Below are 19,117 nucleotides of genomic sequence, written 5' to 3'. Positions count from 1 at the left end.
CAGCCGCCCTGCCTGCAGACACACAGCCCCCGGCACACAAACCCCTCTCCCCCGCCCGCACACACAGTCCCGTCACTCTGGATGCAGAGATGAGACAGACGCTGCAGAGTGCAGACAGAGCAACAGGGCTGCCTGTGACGTGCGGTGCAGCTCCACCCACAGACTGCTGTCACTGTTGATGAGTGACAGCAGTGTGTGTAGAGGCTAGGGCACGCCTGCTATTGACGTCACATCAATTTTCAGAGTCGGCAATTTGACATGACGTCGGTGGATATGAGCAGCTGCTGCGGCCTGGGGGTCACGTGACTCGGACTCCGCTGCCTGCATAGCACCGCTCACAGGCAGTATTGGCAGCAGAAGGTAATGATAATATTCATTAGGGGCCCCGGGGGGATACAATGAGGGGTTAATAAAAAGTAGTGGACAACCCCTTTAATGTCTATGAGAGGTATGGAAGCCAGCAAGTGAGCACACTCAGGAATCCATTGATATAAAACAGTGGAAATGGCACAGCATGGGAAATGTAGAAGTAAACCTGACAGTTTGCCTGTTTGAGATCCAGAAAATATTTATTGACTCTGCTCACCATTAGAATCTGCTTGCGGTATTGTAAAATCAATGCTATTCTTCTGTGGCAACTCACTCGAAAAAATAGGTAATATACTAAAAAGCTACAACTGACCCTTCTGGTTCCTGTACAGACCAGAGATTCTGACCCTGCAGTCCCTAGTGGTTCCTGCATGACCCGAAATAGCCCAAACTGAAGACTAGAAGATGGCAACTTGGACCTAAACTGCCTGAAAGGCTGTCGAGTTATTTCACGCTCCTCCTAAAGAAACGGAGGGCAAAGCAGAGTGTGAATTACCTACAAAAGGGAAAATGTGCTGTAAAAAGATAAGATCTCAAAGTGAATAGAATAGAACCACAAAATACAAAATAAAGTATAAATTGATCCATAATTATCCAGCACATCTTCTTGATATTAAAAACTTTTTTTATTCAAATTCTCATAAAAAACATTATTAGAGATCAAGACAGAACGGAATAGCTAGTCTCACATGAGAATACTGATGGATAATTATGGATTAATTTTGCATGTCAGCTTGAACGCTATTCCATGCACCTTCATGGATAACTGTACCTGCTGTGGATGATTTAAGGGTGAACTTTTCTTTATATTAAAATAAAATATAAAGTATGCATTGTTAGATAATATGCCACCAACTTCCTGGAAAGCAACAGTAGAAAGGTGCAAAGAGAAAAACAGCAAAGAGAAAGACCTTAGCTGGAATTTCAATGACTGGCTTTAAGCAGCAAAAGAATGTCTGAACATCCTAACAGAACTATCACCAGCACCTAATGCCAGCAGGGAAGGAGAATGTGAAGCTGCACCCAAACGGTGATAGGACAGACAAATCAAAACACCTGTGTTATGCTAAACAGACTGAAGCCAGAATAACAGAACTAAAGCACAGGGGAAAAGGTGTATTTGATGTGGCTAGAAGGACAGAGAAGCAGACAATCATACAGAGGCTCAAGGAGCATGACAATCAAGAGCAGATTTGTCAACAAGAGATGGGGAAACTTGTTATCTTCTAGTTAGATTTAACACCATTTTTGGCAGCTATATGTGAATTTGTGAATAACCTAACCCTTATTCTTACTCTAACTTGATTCCAGTATGGGAATCAACAGCCCCTAGAGGTATTGACTACCACGGGTATGGAGTCCTACCTCATAATCAGATTTCCCAAAGATTAATTTGTACTTTTAAAGGAGAACTCCATTTAACCTTGCTTAAAAGTCTTCCTTGGATGCGATGTTAACTCCTATGACATACACAACGTGATTTGAGCTATTATCCCAATTGGTAAGTTGATTTGTTGGTAATGTTAGCACATCACAATGATACAAATCTTTCATATTATAATTAAAGTCTAATGATATAAGATTTAATAAAGTGTGAACTCACCAGAGACATCATCATGTCCACCGGGCTTACTTTGTTTGGATTCATCTTGTACAGCAGTTTCTTTGCTTGCTCAAATGTTGGCCTCTGTGTGGGGTTTTGACTTCGGCACCGTCTGATCAGCTGCAGTAGAAATGAGATAATCTAGGGTCTATTCCGTGCTGGAGTTGTATCAATAGCAAATCGACATTACAGATATCTTACAGCATCCATGTGTAGAGAGAACAGTCTACTCTCATAGCACTGAGAGAGGTCACCTTGGATTAACTTAATACACGCACATAAAGTGATCTTACTATTAGACAGTACAAGTGCTTCCCAACTGTGCCATTCTGTTTTCTTATCTTTCTTTTTTTTTTGCAGTCCTGAACTATCACAACTAATGTTTAATTTGGTTCTGTTACTTTCTGCCCTGTTCTACTGCTTTTTACTGTATAATTATATTTTCATGTTTATGTCTTAAATTTTATATTCCAATTTATAACTAGCTTTATAAGATAAATGTTGGTTTTTAATATGCTTTATATTGACTTTGTAGTATTTTATTTGGGCATGTTGAATAAATTAAATGTGTGAATCAAAGGGAATCAGTTGTTTAGATCAACCACCAGATCCATATACGGTGGAAGTCATTATTTCCCTCTACTCCTCTTTGGTCAGACCTCATCTGGAATATTGTGTCCAGTTTTGGGCACCACATTTTAAAAAAGACATCAACAAACTGGAGCAAGTTCAGAAAAGAGCGTCCAGAATGGTGACCAGTCTGCAAACCCTGTCTTATGAGGAAAGGTTGCAGGATTTAGGAATGTTTAGTTTGCAGAAGAGAAGACTGAGAGGAGACTTAATAGCTGTCTACAAATATCTCAAGGGCTGTCACATTGTAGAAGATCAACTTTATTCTCATTTGCACAAGGAAAGACTAGAAGCAATGGGATGAAACTGAATGGGAGGAGACACAAATTAGATATTAGAAAAAACTTTTTGACATTTAGAGTGATCAATGAGTGGAACAGGCTGCCACGAGAGGTGGTGAGTTCTCCTCCAATAGAAATCTTCAAACAGAGGCTGGACAGATATCTGTCTGGGATGATTTAGCGAATCCTGCTTTGAGCAGAGGGTTGGACCAGATGGCCCAGGAGGTCCCTTCTAACTCTACCGTTCTATGATTCTATGATTCTATGGGTATGCAGGTCTTTGAATTGTAAATAAATCAACTCCTTTATATCTTCTATTTGTTGCTACGCTCCTGAGTGATTAGCATTTAAAGGGGATTTCCCACAAACGAAGTTCATTTTAAGGCCCCTTTACATTTAGTGATGCACCAGCGATCCCGACCACGATACGACCCTGTCAGGATCGCTGGTGCATAGCTAAATGGTGGCTAGTGAGCTGCCAAACAGACAGATCTCACTAGCGATGCAGCAGCGGTCGGCGGTCGTACCCACCTGTCAGACGTGACGAGGGTGACCGTCTTCCGCCTGTGTCTATGGCTCGCTCGTCGGCGCCAGCAGGAAGCCGACGACGAGAAATGGACCAGGCCGATTTTGCGCGATCAGGGATAGCCAGTGGGGGAGCCGGGTCAGAGGTGAGTACCACATGTAGCGAGATCACTAGCGATATCGCTGATGCGTCTCAAAATCGGTGATGCTTTAGCGATATCCCTAGCAATATTGCTATGTGTAAAGGACCCTTAACTCTATAGTTCTTCGAATAATAATATTTTAGTTGTATATTAAAATAATAATTTCCACAATTGGATGTGTTTAAAACAAATGTTCCTGTGCTGATATAATCTTATAAATGTGCCCCTGCTGTGTACGGTGTAATGGCTGTGTCTGACCGTGCGCTGATCATACCACAGCTCCTGGGCAGAGAAGGAAGTAAAAAAAGCATATAGACATTAAAGCACATGATCGCAAATAATTTTTTCTTTTGATTAAAATCAACTTTTAAATTAACTTTGTGGAAAAACCCATTTAAGTTTATATGCAAATGAGTCATTAAGTGCTCTGAGTGTAACAGAGCACTTACCTTACCTTTGCCATAAGATGGAAGGCAGAGGAGTGGAGCTCCTGATTGAAAACATGGGATGACCTCTTTAAAACACAAGACGTTGTCCTGGGATGTTTTATTATGTTATGTTACATTTTCCCATACTCTACTAAACAGATACACTAGTGGTTGCCATTCATTTACGGAGAACTTTGTTCAAGCAGTTTTTACTTAGTTTGCTATGATTTCAGTGACTTACATCCACATATTCGGAAGGACATGGGCAGGCATTGTCAGCTTTGCCTTTAATTAACTCTGGTAGAGGAAGGCAGCAATATTCTGCGGAGCTGGTATCATCTTTCTATATAACAAAGTAACATAAGGAATAGACAAATCAGGATAAGATATTAGAACCAAGGCATAACAAAACTACTGGTCAACAAGTAAGTTCCAAAAAAATTCAGTTAAGAAAGAGTCACACTCTGAGTATAACCATGACGGACTATTCACATAATTCATAGTAACAGTGCCGCTCTTGTCCATTGGTTGTGTCTACTACTGCAGTTCTACAATATCAGACAAAAACTCCCCCTTCCAAAAAAAACCCAGTGTTTTCAAAAAACCCTTACTTAGTTACAGAGGTTGAAAAAAGACCTAGGTTCATCAAGTTCAAACTTTCTCCACTTAGTCACTTCGATGACTCCTCGGTAACCATACCTATAACACTATGTCAGATTCATGCGATTCTGTAGAAGTTGTCTCTCCTCATTTGGTGATGAGGCCAACATCCAAATTGTGTTATCTACAGTTGTGTGTGACACGTAATCTGGAATACTAGCATCAGGAAGTTTATCCTAATTACCCTGTAAGTCTACACCAAAGCCCTAAAGGGGGTTTTACACATAGCGATATCGCTAGCAATATCGCTAAAGCGTCACCGATTTTGTGACGCAGCAGCAGCGATATCGCTAGCAATATCGCTATGTGTGATACTTACCTTTGACCGGCTCCCCCGCTGTCTGTCGCTGATCGCGCGAGATCGGCCGGGTCCATTTCTCGTCAGGCGCTTCCTGCTGGCGCCGACAAGCGACGTGTGGACGCGGGCGGGAGGACGTCAGCATCGCTGCGTGTGAAAGGTAAGTAACGACTGCTGCTGCGTAGCTGTGAGTTCTGCCTGTTTGGCAGCTCACTAGTGACTATTTAGAGATGCACCAGCGATCCTGACCGGGTCGTATTGTGGTCGGATCGCTGGTGCATCGCTAAATGTAAATGGGCCTTAAGTTTAGAACAAGGTCAGCCATTCTTCTCTATTTTACTCCCTATAAGACTCATTCAATATGTCTCTATTTTTATCTATACAGATAGTCGTAGAGACAGTTAGCAACCTCTTATTTCTACACGAGCATGTAGAAAAACCCTATATTTTGCCAACCTATTGTGATTCTTAAAGAGAACCTCAGGTGCCCGAATCACCAACAGAAATAAACAAGGGCAGGCTTTGTCAATGCAGATAACATTGCTTTACTCTTAAATGTTGTGGCATTCCAGAGAAAACATAGTTTATGAAACGCATTGCTTCCCACCGTCTTCTGTCCATCCTGGATTGACTTGACAAGCCGCTTCCCATTTGAGTAAAACATAGATGTCTGCAATGATGGAGTCTGTCCTTGTTTTATGCTACCTATGGTTTGGAACCATGAATGTCTTTAAAGCTAATCTGTTGGTAGGACCATTGCTCCTAAGCCATCTATATGTGCAGTCAAATCATAGGAAATTGAATAAAATGATACCTTGATATCTGCGATCTGATATCTTATTACAAAGAAATCCACGTTTTTCTTAATATGTAAATGAGCTGTTAAGATGTCTAGGCCGTACACTGATCTTCCCAGAATCTGTCTACAGAGCTTATTTTAAATGAAGGGAGGTATTACCAGTGCAGTGTGAGACATGTAATGACTGACAGTCTGCTTTCCTGATCTACATGACTCACACTGGTAACATTTCATTTAAAATAAACTCTTGACGTAGATTCTCATGCAGATCAGTGTCCGGCTCATAGATCTTAAGCGCTCATAAACATATTAAGAAAAAGGTGTATTTTTCTATAATAAGACTTCGGATCATGGATATCCAGATATCATTTTTTTCAGCTCCCTATGACCTACATGCCCATATAGATGGCTTTGGAAAGTTAATCCTACTAACAGATTCCCTTTAAGTTATGCTGTATAAAAGGATGCTACCAACTACCTTAGGATTTTTACAAGGTAAAGCACATTTTCATCATAGACTTTTTAGACGTATCCACAACTTGATCTGGAGATAAGAACAGGTCCAAACTCTCCTGTGTGCATAAGCATTCATGATGGAAATAGCCATTAATTCTTAATTCTAAGTATGCATATGTTTTCAGTACCATAGAAAGGATTTACCCAACACTAAATTACTAGTATGGGAACAATTACTATAAGAACCGCATAGGAAATTGTCTGGAGTCTATTTATATTCTACAACACGATAATATCGATTATATCTGCAGATAAACATTTCCTACGTTTGATAACCTTCTACCCCGTAGAACGGATTCATTTCATGATTGCTACAACACTACACATTCTAAGATAATGCTCACAATGATTTTACTGGCCAGATTAACCCTTTGTATTTGAATTTAACTTCAAAAATTTACTTCAGAACCAATTTTTTTTTATTTTCACAATTGTTAAAAGAGAAAATGAACCACAAAATTTGTTGTGCAATTTCTCCTGAATACGCCAATACCCCATATGTCCTGAGTATGCTGATACCCCAAAATAAAAAATAATTTCTTTCCTCAAAAATTATTTTTTAGCCCGCTATTTTTTATTTTTCCAAGGGTAACAGGAGAAATTGGACCACAAAAATTGTTCTGTAATTTGTCCTGAGTACGCTGATACCCCATATGTGGGGGGAACCACTGTTTGGGCATATGGGAGCGCTCGGAAGGGAAGGAATGCTATTTTGGAATGCAGACTTTGATGGAATGTTCTGCGGGTGTCATGTTGCGTTTGCAGAGCCCCTGATGTGCCTAAACAGTGAAAACCCCCCACAAGTGACCCCATTTTGGAAACTAGACGCCCGAAGGAGCTTATCTAGATGTGTGGTGAGTAGAGTTGAGTGAAACAGGTCGGTCAGATTCAAAAGTCGCCGACTTTCGCCAAAGTCAGGTTTCGCCGAGTGAAACCCGACCTTAGCGTGAGGTCGGCCATGTTGTCGTTGATCCAAGCGCCAAAGTCGGATTTCACAGAATGCTTGCACGTGACTTTTTTTCAGCCAATGAGAGAGGAAGTACACTATGGGCAGCGAGATGACATGTGCGGCGTCCGGAGAGAGATTTCGCTCACTTTAAAAAAGCGGTCCGGCATGTAGGTGTCCTCCACTCCCTGCCGACTTTGCTTCCCCATTGACATGCATTGGGTTTCGTGTTTCAGTCGGACCTCAGCGTTTTCCCGATAGTCGGCCGATTTCGTTCGACTCGACTTTTGAGAAAGTCGGGTTTCATGAAACCCGACTCGACCCTAAAAAAGGCAAAGTCGCTCACCTCTAGTGGTGAGCACTTTGTACCCCCAAATGCTTCACAGAAGTTTAAAACGCAGAGCCGTGAAAATGAAAAATCATTTTTTTCCTCAAAAAAGATTTTTTTAGCCTGCTGTTTTTTATTTTCCCAAGGGTAACAGGAGAAATTGGACCACAAAAGTTGTTCTGCAATTTGTCCTGAGCACGCTGATACCCCATATATGGGGGAACCACTGTTTGGGCACATGGGAGAGCCCGGAAGGGAAGGAGCGCCATTTTGGAACGCAGACTTTGATGAAATGGTCTGTGGGTGTCATGTCACACCCCTGATGTGCCTAAACAGTGGAAACTCCTCACAAGTGACCCCATTTTGGAAACTAAACCCCCGAAGGAGCTAATCTAGAAGTGTGGTGAGCACTTTGAACCCCCAAGTGCTTCACAGAAGTTTATAACGCAGAGCAATGAAAAAAAAAAAAATTTCCACAAAAGTGATTTTTTAGCCCCCAATTTTTTTTATTTTCCCAAGGGTAACAGGAGAAATTAGACCCCTAAAGTTGGTAAATAGTGGAAAACCCTCAATTCTTGCTCCAACCCTAACCTCAACACACCCCTAACCCTAATCCCAACCCTATCCCCAATCCTAACCCTAATGCTAATCCCTAACCCTAATTCCAACCCTAAACCTAATTCTAACCCTAACCCTAATTCTAGCCCAAATTCCAACCCTAACCCTAATTCCAACCCTAACCCTAATTTTAACCCTAATTCTAACCCTAATTCTACCCCTAACCCTAATTCCAACCCTAACCCTAATTCTAATCCTATTTCTAACCCTAACCCTAATTCTAACCCGAACCCTAAGTCTAACCCTAACCCTAATGTAAAATTGAAAATAAATATATTTTCTGTATTTTATTATATGTACCTAACTAAGGGGGTGATAAATGAGGGGTTTTTTTTACTATTTTATTTATTTTGATCACTGTGATAGTTTATCACAGTGATCAAAATGAATGAAAGGAATCTGCAAGCTGGCAGATTTGCGGCGGGCGCACTGCGCATGCGCCCGCCATTTTCTTCCAGGACCAAGATGGCGGCGTCTACAGGAGGAGACAGGAGGGACCCAGGACCTCTGGGAAGGGACCCAGGAGCAGCGGGAGGTACTAGGGGGGGGATCAGAGAACCTATTTCTCTCTCCTCTGATGTGCAATAACATCAGGAGAGAGAGAAATGAAATGCAAAATCAAGGCTTTTTTTGCAATCGCCGTTATAGGGTTAATAACGGCGATCGCAAAAGCGGGGTCGGTAAATAACGACCTGAATCATGTTCTCTGGGGTCAAAGCTACCCCCGGCAGCCAAGACCCTGGAGAAAATCTGACTCTGCGGGGTGCTATTCACTTTCTCCACAGCGCCGTGATTTAACGGCACTGTGGTTTAAGTACCCTTAACTACCTCCGTTAAAAGGCGTATCGGCGGTCGTTAAGGGGTTAAAAAGGGGAAGCTGAATGTTTTATAATGGCACTAACAGTCCCCTGACCTGAACATCATTGGCTGTGGCTGTGGCTGTGAAAATCTGTGGCTAGACCTCAAAATAGCAGTGCATGCAAGACGACCTAGGAGTCTTACAGAATTGGAAGAATTTTCCACGGAAGAATGGATGAAAATCTATCAATTAAAAATTGAAAGACTCTTGGCCGGCTACAAAATTGTTTACAAGCTTTGATACTTGCAAAAGGGTTACTAATAGGTACTAACCATGCAGGTTGGCCAAACTTTTGCACCTGCTCATTTTCCGTTTTGTAATTTTTAAAATGTAAAAGATGAAAAAATATATATTTTTTACATAAAATACAAAGGAAATGCGTTATCTTTAACTTTAGATTATTTCATCTTTAACTGTTCACATTAGCTATAATTTTGACCAGGGGTATCCATACTTTTACATGCCACTATACACATTCCAAGAAGGCATCAGCAGAATACTCAATTTAGTTGTGAATGAAGAAGAACAAATTTCATTAAACCAAACATCAGTAAATATAAAAACATGTACAGTGCATTGCAAAAGTATTCGGCCCCCCGGAACGTTTCAACCTTTTCCCACATATCGTGCTTCAAACAAAGATTCCAAATGTAAATTTTTGGTGAAGAATCAACAAGTGGGACACAATTGTGAATTTGAAAGAAATTTATTGGTTATTTTAAATTTTTGTGGAAATTCAAAAACTGAAAAGTGGGGCGTGCAATATTATTCGGCCCCTTTAACTTAATACTTTGTGCCACCTTTTGCTGAGATTACAGCTGCAAGTCACTTGGGGTATGTCTCTATCAGTTTTGTACATCGAGAGACTGAAATTCTTGCCCATTCTTCCTTGGCAAACAGCTCGAGCTCAGTGAGGTTGGATGGAGATCGTTTGTGAACAGTAGGTTTCAGCTCTTTCTGCAGATTCTCGATTGGACTTTGACTTGGCCATTCTAACAACTGGATACGTTTATTTGTGAACCATTCCATTGTAGATTTTGCTTTATGCTTGGGATCATTGTCTTGTTGGAAGACAAATCTCCGTCCCAGTCTCAGGTCTTTTGCAGACTCCAGCAGGTTTTCTTCAAGAATGATCCTGTATTTGGCTCCATCCATCTTCCCATCAATTTTAACCATCTTCCCTGTACCTGCTGAAAAAAAGCAGGCCCAAACCATGATGCTATGTTTGACAGTGGGGATGGTGTGTTCAGGGTGATGAGCTGTGTTGCCTTTATGCCAAGCATATCATTTGGCATCGTTGCCAAAAAGTTCAATTTTGGTTTCATCTGACCAGAGCACCTTCTTCCACATGTTTGGTGTGTCTCCCAGGTGGCTTGTTGCAAACTTTAAACAACACTTTTTATGGATATCTTTGAGAATTGGCTTTCTTCTTGTCACTCTTTCATAAAGGCCAGATTTGTGCAGTGTACGACTGATTGTTTTCCTATGGAAAGACTGTCCCACCTCAGCTGTAGATCTCTGCAGTTCATCCAGAGTGATCATGGGCCTCTTGGCTGCATCTCTGATCAGTCTTCTCCTTGTTTGAGATGAAAGTTTAGAGGGACGGCCGGATCTTGGTAGATTTGCAGTGGTACGATACTCCTTCCATTTCAATATAATCACTTGCACAGTGCTCCTTGGGATGTTTAAAGTTTTCGAAACCATTTTGTATTCAAATGCAGCTTTAAGCTTCTCCACAACAGTATCCCGGACCTGCCTGTTGTGTTCCTTGGTCTTCATGATGCTCTCTGTGCATCAAACAGAACCCTGAGACTATCACAGAGCAGGTGCATTTATACGGAGACTTGATTACACACAGGTGGATTATATTTATCATCATTAGTCATTTAGGACAACATTGGATCATTCAGAGATCCACAATGAACTTCTGGAGTGAGTTTGCTGCACTGAAAGTAAAGGGGCCGAATAATATTGCACGCCCCACTTTTTAGTTTTTGAACTTCCAAAAAAATTTAAAATAACCAATAAACTTCTTTCAACTTCACAATTATGTTCCACTTGTTGCTGATTCTTCACCAAAAATTTACATTTGGTATCTTTATGTTTGAAGCATGATATGTTGGAAAAGGTTGAAAAGTTCCAGGGGGCCGAATACTTTCGAAAGGCACTGTATTCAACATTTTACGTAGATTTTAACTGAAAATTTGTTTTATAGGTTAATTAATCCAGCGCTCCTGAAAAGTGGTGTATGACTCCGTATACACCTGACCACAAATCTTACTTCAGTTGGTAAGAGTAAGATTTGTGGCGTAAGGAATTTCGCTGCACCTGATTAATTTGACAAGCAGAGGTTGCCACACTCTAGTCCTTCCCCATCTCCTCTCACTTTGTCGTGAGACCAGCAAAAGTTGCCTCACCAAAATTTTTGTGAATTTTCAAAGCTCTTTACTCCAGAATACTGGTTTAAAAGCTGAGATGATTCAGACACTTGGTTTATATATCTGAAAAATCCTTCAAAGTAAATATTTTTACGATGTGCATAGACTATGACCCATTACAACTGAATGTCCTTCACCATATATTTTTTTGAGTATTACACAATAAGTCATATGTCTTACCGAAGCAGGATCATTTCTGATTGCTATTTCCAGCAAAATAACTGCATAACTAAAAAGTAAAGTAAAGTGGAGAACGTTTTTGTTATTACTATAAGAATACACATTCATTATTCCAGTTTTGAAGTGTCTAAGCTAAAAGAGGTTATCCGGGATTAATTTTTATTTTCCTGTACTGCAAACGTAGTAAAAAAAAACAAAGACAAACAACACTGAACCTCCACAAGTTCATCACTGACTTCCGCCACTGCACTGGGTTTTGTTGACAGGTTGCATTGGTGACGTCAGGACTACAGCACATGTGACCTTTGCAGCCAATCACATTGTTCAGCATTAACCCCATGTAGTTTGTCACAGCAGCCTGTTAACAAACACTAGACTGCAGAGGAGACTCAGGATTGGATTTGGAGAGGTTGAATATAGATGTGTTTGTTAATTTTTAGATCTCCAGCCTACAGCTAAATGAAATAAATCACAGACAACCCTTTAAAACATTTAGAATTCACAATGATTAACTTAATTTATTTTGATTTGCACATTCGGAAGTCTCCTTGCTGTTGCCTTTTAGGACTGAGGGTAAGCTTTGTTGTAGGGTAGATAACTATTGGCAATTTTTCTATATTTTTCTGAAAATATGGCCACAATAAATATTCTAATATCCACAGTATATGACTATAATACATGAAGCCAGTATCTCTATAACGACCCCATACTAACAATATACAGCTGTGTGAAAAAGTGGTTGCCCCTTTCTGATTTCCTATTCATTTGCATGTTTGTCACACTTACATGTTTCAGATCAGCAAATAAATTTAAATATTAGACAAAGATAACACAAGTAAACACAAAATTCAGTTTTTAAATGAAGGTCTTTATCATTAAGTGAAAAAGAAATCCAAACCTATAGGTCCCTGTGTGAAAAAGCAATTGCCCTCTAAACTTAATAACTGGTTGGGCCACCCATAGCAGCAACAACTGAAATCAAGTGTTTGCGATAACTGGAAATGAATCTTTTACAACGCTCTGGAGGAATTTTGGCCCACTCATCCTTGCAAAATTGTTGTAATTCAGCTACATTGGAGGGTTGAAGAGCATAAAACATCTTTTTAAGGTCATGCTACAGCATCTCAATTGGATGAAGGTCAGGATTTTGACTAGGCCAGTCCAAAGTCTTAATTTTGTTTTTCATAAGCCATTCAGAGGTGGACTTGCTGGTGTATTTTTGGATCATTGTCCGGCTGCATAGCCCAAGTGCTCCTCAGCTCTTCCAGGTCCTGAATGTTAGGAATCTGTGTCCTGCCATACCTATGCAGAGATCCAGATCCTCACATTTGTCTCCAGAGGCTAAGTCCTTTCAGCCAGCTTCTGAGCATGCTCCTGGAATGAGCTCCCATTGGAGTTCAGGAGTCAGGTGCTCAGGTCCCGCTCCTGATTCCATTGGCTTAGCTCAGGGCTCTGGAGATTTCTGGCAGGTACCGTACGCTATAAAAAGTGCTCATGGCCGCTATGCCATGCGCTAGTATTTTCATACTGCTGCTGTGTGTATGGTGATGGATGCTTGGACTGGTGACTGACTTATTATGAAACCCCTTCGCTCTGATATTACGACTGTGTGATTGATTGGGCAGCCGCCAGTAGCAGCGCTAGCATCAGCGCGCTCCAGCTATTTCTGTCTCAGCAGCTAGGGTCCTGCATCGCGCCAGCGATATCGTGGTGTCTCCGCTGAGGCTCCGTTCTCACCACGCTGCGTTTGCAGTTCCTCGAGCGTTCGCAGTTGCGACGTCTCGCACCTCTCTCTCATGGTAGGTCTAGACGGAGTTGTCCTGACGTCTAAGGCTACTCCTGTGACTATTTATACCGTGTCTGCTCCGCTGGAGTCTGTGACCTAGAACAGACTCAGCGGTTTTGTATGCTTTAAGCGTGCAGCTCTGTGACTTTATCAGAGCTTGCTTTAGTGCACTGGGTGCAGTGAATCCCGTGCACATTACCGCTACAGTGCTCTGCCTCTCTAGCAGCGGTCATATCACCTGCCGCACGGTGGACCCCAGGTGGCGAACACGTTTATTTATATTTTTTTTAAGCGTGTTCCACCGGCGTAACACTGAAGCAGCAAACAGCCCAATGGTATGATTTTCCTTTTCTGAAATGCTGTGTTCCTTCTATGCCAGATGTAATGGGACTATACACCTTCCAAAATGTTCAACTTTTGTCTCGTCTGTCCACAGAGTATTCTTGCAAAAGTCTTTTGGATAGAGATGAGTGACTTTTCCTTTTTTAGAGTCGAGTCGGGTTTCATGAAACCCGACTTTCTCAAAAGTCGAGTTGAATGAAATCGGCCAACTATAGGGAAAAGTCGGGGTCCGACTGAAACATGGAACCCAATGCAAGTCAATGGGGAAGCAAAGTCGGCAGTGAGTGCAGGACAGGAAACACACCTACAGTGCCCATTTCAATGCCAACAACATCAATTCTTATTACTTAAGCTTGGCAACCTTAATTTACTTTATAATAATAGTTACGCTTTACAAACTGGGGGTTATTTGGCTAAAGTTGTGGGGGGGGGTAGGGCTGGCTCCAGGTTTTCGTGTATCCAGGGCCAAAGAGTGTCAGTGGGCCAGTGGGCCCCTTTAACACATAGCACAATTCATGATGCTCCGATACGGCAGAGAAATAGTGGTATAGTACAATGAAAAATGCTTCACTTCTTACATGACATGACTGATATCTATTTTAAATTCAACAATAGCTAAAAAACGGACAGTATATTACTACATACAGTATTACAGCCACCATATAGTGCGCCATACAGAATAATGAGCCCTATATATTTCTCCATACAGAATAATTTGTTCCCATATTATGTTCCATACAGTATATGATTAGCTCTACATAATGCTACAGTATATGTTGGTCCCCACGGATGATGCTCCACTGTCTTATGTGCCCAAATAATGCTCCATATATAATGGGCCCCATTTCTAATGCTCCAGTGTATAATGGGCCCCATAGATGCTGCTCCAGTGTCTGATCTGCCCCATTTAGATTTTCCATTATATGATGGGCCCCATGGATTATGCTCCAGTGTCTAATGGGCCTAAATAATGCTCCATATATAATGGGCCCCATTTATAATGCTCCAGTGTATAATGGGCACCGTAAATGCTGCTTCAGTGTCTGATGTCCCCCACTTGGAATGCTCCAGTATATGATGGGCCTCATGGATGATGTCCAGTGTATGATGGGCCCAAATAATGCTCCATATATAATCTGCCCCATTTAGAATGCTCCAGTATATCATGGGCCCCATGGATGATGCTCCAGTGTCTTATGGGCCCAAATAATGCTCCATATATAATGGGCCCCATTTATAATGCTCCAGTGTATAATGGACCCCGTAAATGCTGCTGCAATGTCTGCTGTCCCCCATTTGGAATGCTCCAGTATATGATGGGCCTCATAGATGATGCTCAAGTGTATGATGGGCCCAAATAAGGCTCCATATATAATCTGCCCCATTTAGAATGCTCCAGTATATCATGGGCCCCATTGATGATGCTCCAGTGTATGATGGGCCCCATATCTCATTCTCCAGTGTATAGTGCTCCCCAAAAATTGATCCCAACCTTTAAAAAAATTAAATACCTCTCCTCGAGGGCACTGCTCTACTCTGGACTCCTCAGCGTCAACAACTTCCAGCTCTCTGCACTTGGACTGTTTAGGCAGAGGGCATACAGACGTGATGTCATCGCACTCTCTGACCTGAATGTCACTGTCAGGAAATGCGAAAGACGTCACAGCAGTGGAGCAGGGAGAGGTAAGTATTGCAAGTGCTGTGGACCTGAGCAAGCAGGGGGGCGTACTATGAGGGGCCCTGTGCCAGTGCCGTCGCCCACGAGTATGCCCCCCACCTGCTCAGGGAACCGGCACTTTCATCAGCACCTTCCTCTGTGTCACTGTGTAAGGTGCTATAGTATGCTGGAAGGGGCACCTGAGTTTCATCAGAGTCAGATTCTAGCTCTGTAGCGTGCGAGGGGAATGTAGTGCTGTTGGTGAATGTACCAGCAGAATCATCTAGCAGTGGCTGTGCATCAGTGCACTCCATCTCTGATTCATGTTGGACTGGGGAATTCAGTCTTTCATTTGATAACCCAGGCATGGTACTCCATGGAGTAATCTGAAGTGTGGCCTGCCGCATCCTTCACTTTTGGTGGGGGTGAAAGACACAAGGAAAGGGGTTGTTCCTGACCAGAAGCCTGCACTGACGACTCAGTGCTAGCATTTTTTGCAACTTCAGAAGAGGAGGCGAAAGAGCTGGAGGCTGTTTCGGCAATGTAAGCCAAAAACAGTTCTTGATGCTCCCGCTTTAAAAGCGTTTTACCAAGCCTTCAGGAGCAAGACCATGCTGCAGTCTCAAACCCTCCTGCCTTACCTGGTATTGTACTTTTGGCACTAACAGCAGATGCACCACCACCACCATCAGTATCAGCTAGCCACCCATGCCCAAGTCCGCAGCCTCTTACACCATACTTCCTAATTTTTGTGAAAATGGACCCAAAATACCAGCAGATATATGTTACTGTATCAGAAGCGTATAGCTTTATACAGTGTAGGGGTCATTGCAAATCTCCGTATATATTTCCGTAGTCCCCCTCAGACAGTCACCCAGTAAGGATTTGATCGTAAGACAACATGTCTAACAAAGGTACTGTATCACAAGATAGGACATGTATAGAGTATAGGGTAAAATGTTTTTCTCCGTATATATTGAATGAGTAAAGTACACACGCTCACTGAGTATGGATTATACCGTTAGAAAAAATTTAGAACTAAGGTACTGTTTCATCAAATACCAGGTATATACAGTGTAATCGAAAATGTTAATCTCCCTATATATTTCCATAGTCTCATACAGATAGTCAGCAAGTATTTCTCCTTGATACCATCTGGTACACGGTAGTGTGTGAGGAGTGTACAGCTCTATATGGTGTGTGAACTAATGAACGTTCGTTCACTGCAGGAAAACAGAATAAAAGTAGGAGTGCTATGTAAAAGCAGTCACAACAGCTGTGTCCACACAGCAATACTGCTATAAGGCAGGCTAATAATCAGCGCTGCTGCACACAAGAAAATGTCCCTGTCACTGGCAGGCAGCCTAATAACTAGTGCTGCTGCACACAAGAAAATCCTCCCCTGTCATTGCACACTAACAGAACACAACAATTGCGTTCAGCGCAAGCACATAGCAACTTCTGTTTACAGGCCTAAGTGTCTCACAAATCATAAACAGCGTAGCAACCTCTCCCAACTGTAAAGATGGGCAGAAGAAAAATGGCGGTCGGCGGGGAGGGCTTTTATACACACTCCGTATATACAGGTGTTGAACAAAATAATGCAAGCAAACACCTAACGTGCTGTCATCATTATCTTCAAACATGTTCTAAACATGCAAACAGTGACATATGTCATATTTCGTTGAGATACGCTGGGCCAATTATATCCCTTCATTGAAGAAGTAACAGCCGCGATTATTTAGGCATTTTGGGCAACCAAGTGCATCCTATGGATCAAGCACTGTTCCCAGAGGGGAATGCCATCTTTCAGGATGATAATGCACCAATTCACACAGCTCGAATCGTTAAAGCATGGCACGAGTAACACTGTAATGAAGTTGAGCATCTCATCTGTCCCCCACAATCCCCAGACCACTACATTACTCATCATTTATGGCAGATTTTATCGATTCAAGTTAGATGTCGATTTCCGCCACCATTGTCGCTCAAAGAACTGGAGGGTGTTTTAACTGAAGAATGGGCTACAATTCCTTTGGAAAAAATTCACAGCTTCGGATAATCGAGGCTGTAATTGCTGCATACGGTGGACCTACACCATATTAACCTATGTTTCCATGTCTTTCCATTATTTTTTCCAACCACCAGATTTCATGAGTCAACCACACCCGCTCACTCTGTCAGTATGGATTTAACCGTACACAAACATATTGAAAAAAGGTACTGTATCAGCAGATACAAGGTGTATCCAGTCGAGGGGTAATTGGAAATATCCGTCTATATATCCGGAGTCAGAAAAAGACACTCACAGGCTCAGTAGGGATTAGACAAGAATATAAAAAGTACAAAAAGGGTAATATATTACAAGCGTACAGCTGCATACAGTGTTGGTGTGATTTTAAATCTCCCAGTCCCTATAGTTTGAAAGAGTCAGACACAAACTCTCACAGGCTCAGTATGGATTACACCAGAATATAAAAATTGGAAAAAGGGAAATGGATTTGAAGCGTACAACAGTATACAGTGTTGGGGTACTTTTAAATATACGTATATATTTCAGTGTCAGTAAGCCAGTCCAGACTGTCCACTACTGGAAAAAAGATGGATACAACTCCAGACGGAAAGTGTAGTGATTGCAGAAATTTTATAAATTACTAATCATAGGAAAACCTCCAGGGAGGATTCGCAGAGGCGATGCTGACCCTCAATTAATTTGTGGAGAATGCGAAACCGATTGTTTGTGAAAAAAGGGTTGCTGTCTAACAGTAGCGTGGATCCCATCACCGTTACTCGTCTCCATCAAATTTTGATCACAGGGAGAGATGTACACATGGTCCTCACTGCCTATCATGATCTGTCTGTTAACTTTGGAGTGCAAAAGACAGAAGCAACAGGCCGTAGGCGATTCTATTGGATTGCCATGAGAGGAGACATTGCAAAATGGTGGCAGGAATGTCACACGTCTGTGACTAGGAAAACTGTGAAAGCTGATCATATAGCACCCCTGCATCCGATTGTGAGTCGACGTCCATTACAAATAGTAGCCATTGATCATCTGAAGGTAGAGCCCAGCAGGACTGGCCATAGCTAAGATTTAACCATCATCGATCAGTTCTGTAAAGTTGTATTGCCCGTCCCTGTGAAGGATTTAACTGGCCAGACTACACAGTGTTGGAGCAGGGAGAGGCAAGTCTTGCAAGTGCTTGGGCCCTGAGAAAGCAGGGGGGCACTCGTGGGCGGCGGTACTGGCACAGGGACCCTCATAGTACGGCGATGTGTTTGACAGCGAGTGGGCCCACCCACCTGTTCAGGCACTTGCCCGGGTGCGCCAGGTGGTGACCACGGCCATGGGCAGGGCAGCCCAGTTAGGGAGGTTGAAAAAATGCCATATGTTGATGTCTAGGCTGTACATTCAGCAGCTGCAAATGGAGGAAGTGGAGAAGTAGGAGGAAGAGGAGGACAAAAGCGAGCCATTTTTATTGCCACCTATGTGTCATCAGGGGAAGGTGGGACAAATTCCTTGGAAACCCATGCATGGTTCATTTTAATGAAGGTTAGATCATCAACATTTTGGGTCAACAGATGGGTCCTTTTTTTTGTCAGGATTGATCCAGCAGCACTGAAGACTCTTTCAGATAACACACTAGCAGCAGGGCAAGTGAGCTCCTGTAAGGCATATTGTGCCAATTCAGGCTAGGTGTCCAGTTTACA

The 19,117-nt window shown here is 42.2% G+C and overlaps 1 protein-coding gene across 1 annotated transcript in view; it reads right to left on the bottom strand.

The window, feature by feature from the left end:
- Positions 1-4,317, bottom strand: part of LOC141055759 (atrial natriuretic peptide receptor 1-like) — a 152,407-nt gene extending 148,090 nt beyond the window's left edge. Inside the window, exons 1-2 of the mRNA XM_073552459.1 lie at positions 4,221-4,317; positions 1,973-2,092 (exon numbers count right to left, since the gene is read on the bottom strand). Coding sequence (XP_073408560.1) covers positions 1,973-2,017 — 45 coding nt within the window. The 5' untranslated portion in view covers positions 2,018-2,092; positions 4,221-4,317. The remainder of the gene's footprint in view (positions 1-1,972; positions 2,093-4,220) is intronic.
- Between the last annotated feature and the right edge of the window lie 14,800 nt (positions 4,318-19,117).

This window comes from Dendrobates tinctorius, unplaced genomic scaffold (genome assembly GCF_039654945.1).
Source record: "Dendrobates tinctorius isolate UK_male_01 unplaced genomic scaffold, ASM3965494v1 ptg000191l, whole genome shotgun sequence".
NCBI lineage: Eukaryota > Metazoa > Chordata > Amphibia > Anura > Dendrobatidae > Dendrobates > Dendrobates tinctorius.
The sequence above is the reverse complement of the archived record's forward strand: the minus strand, read 5'-3'. Positions and strand labels throughout refer to the sequence as shown.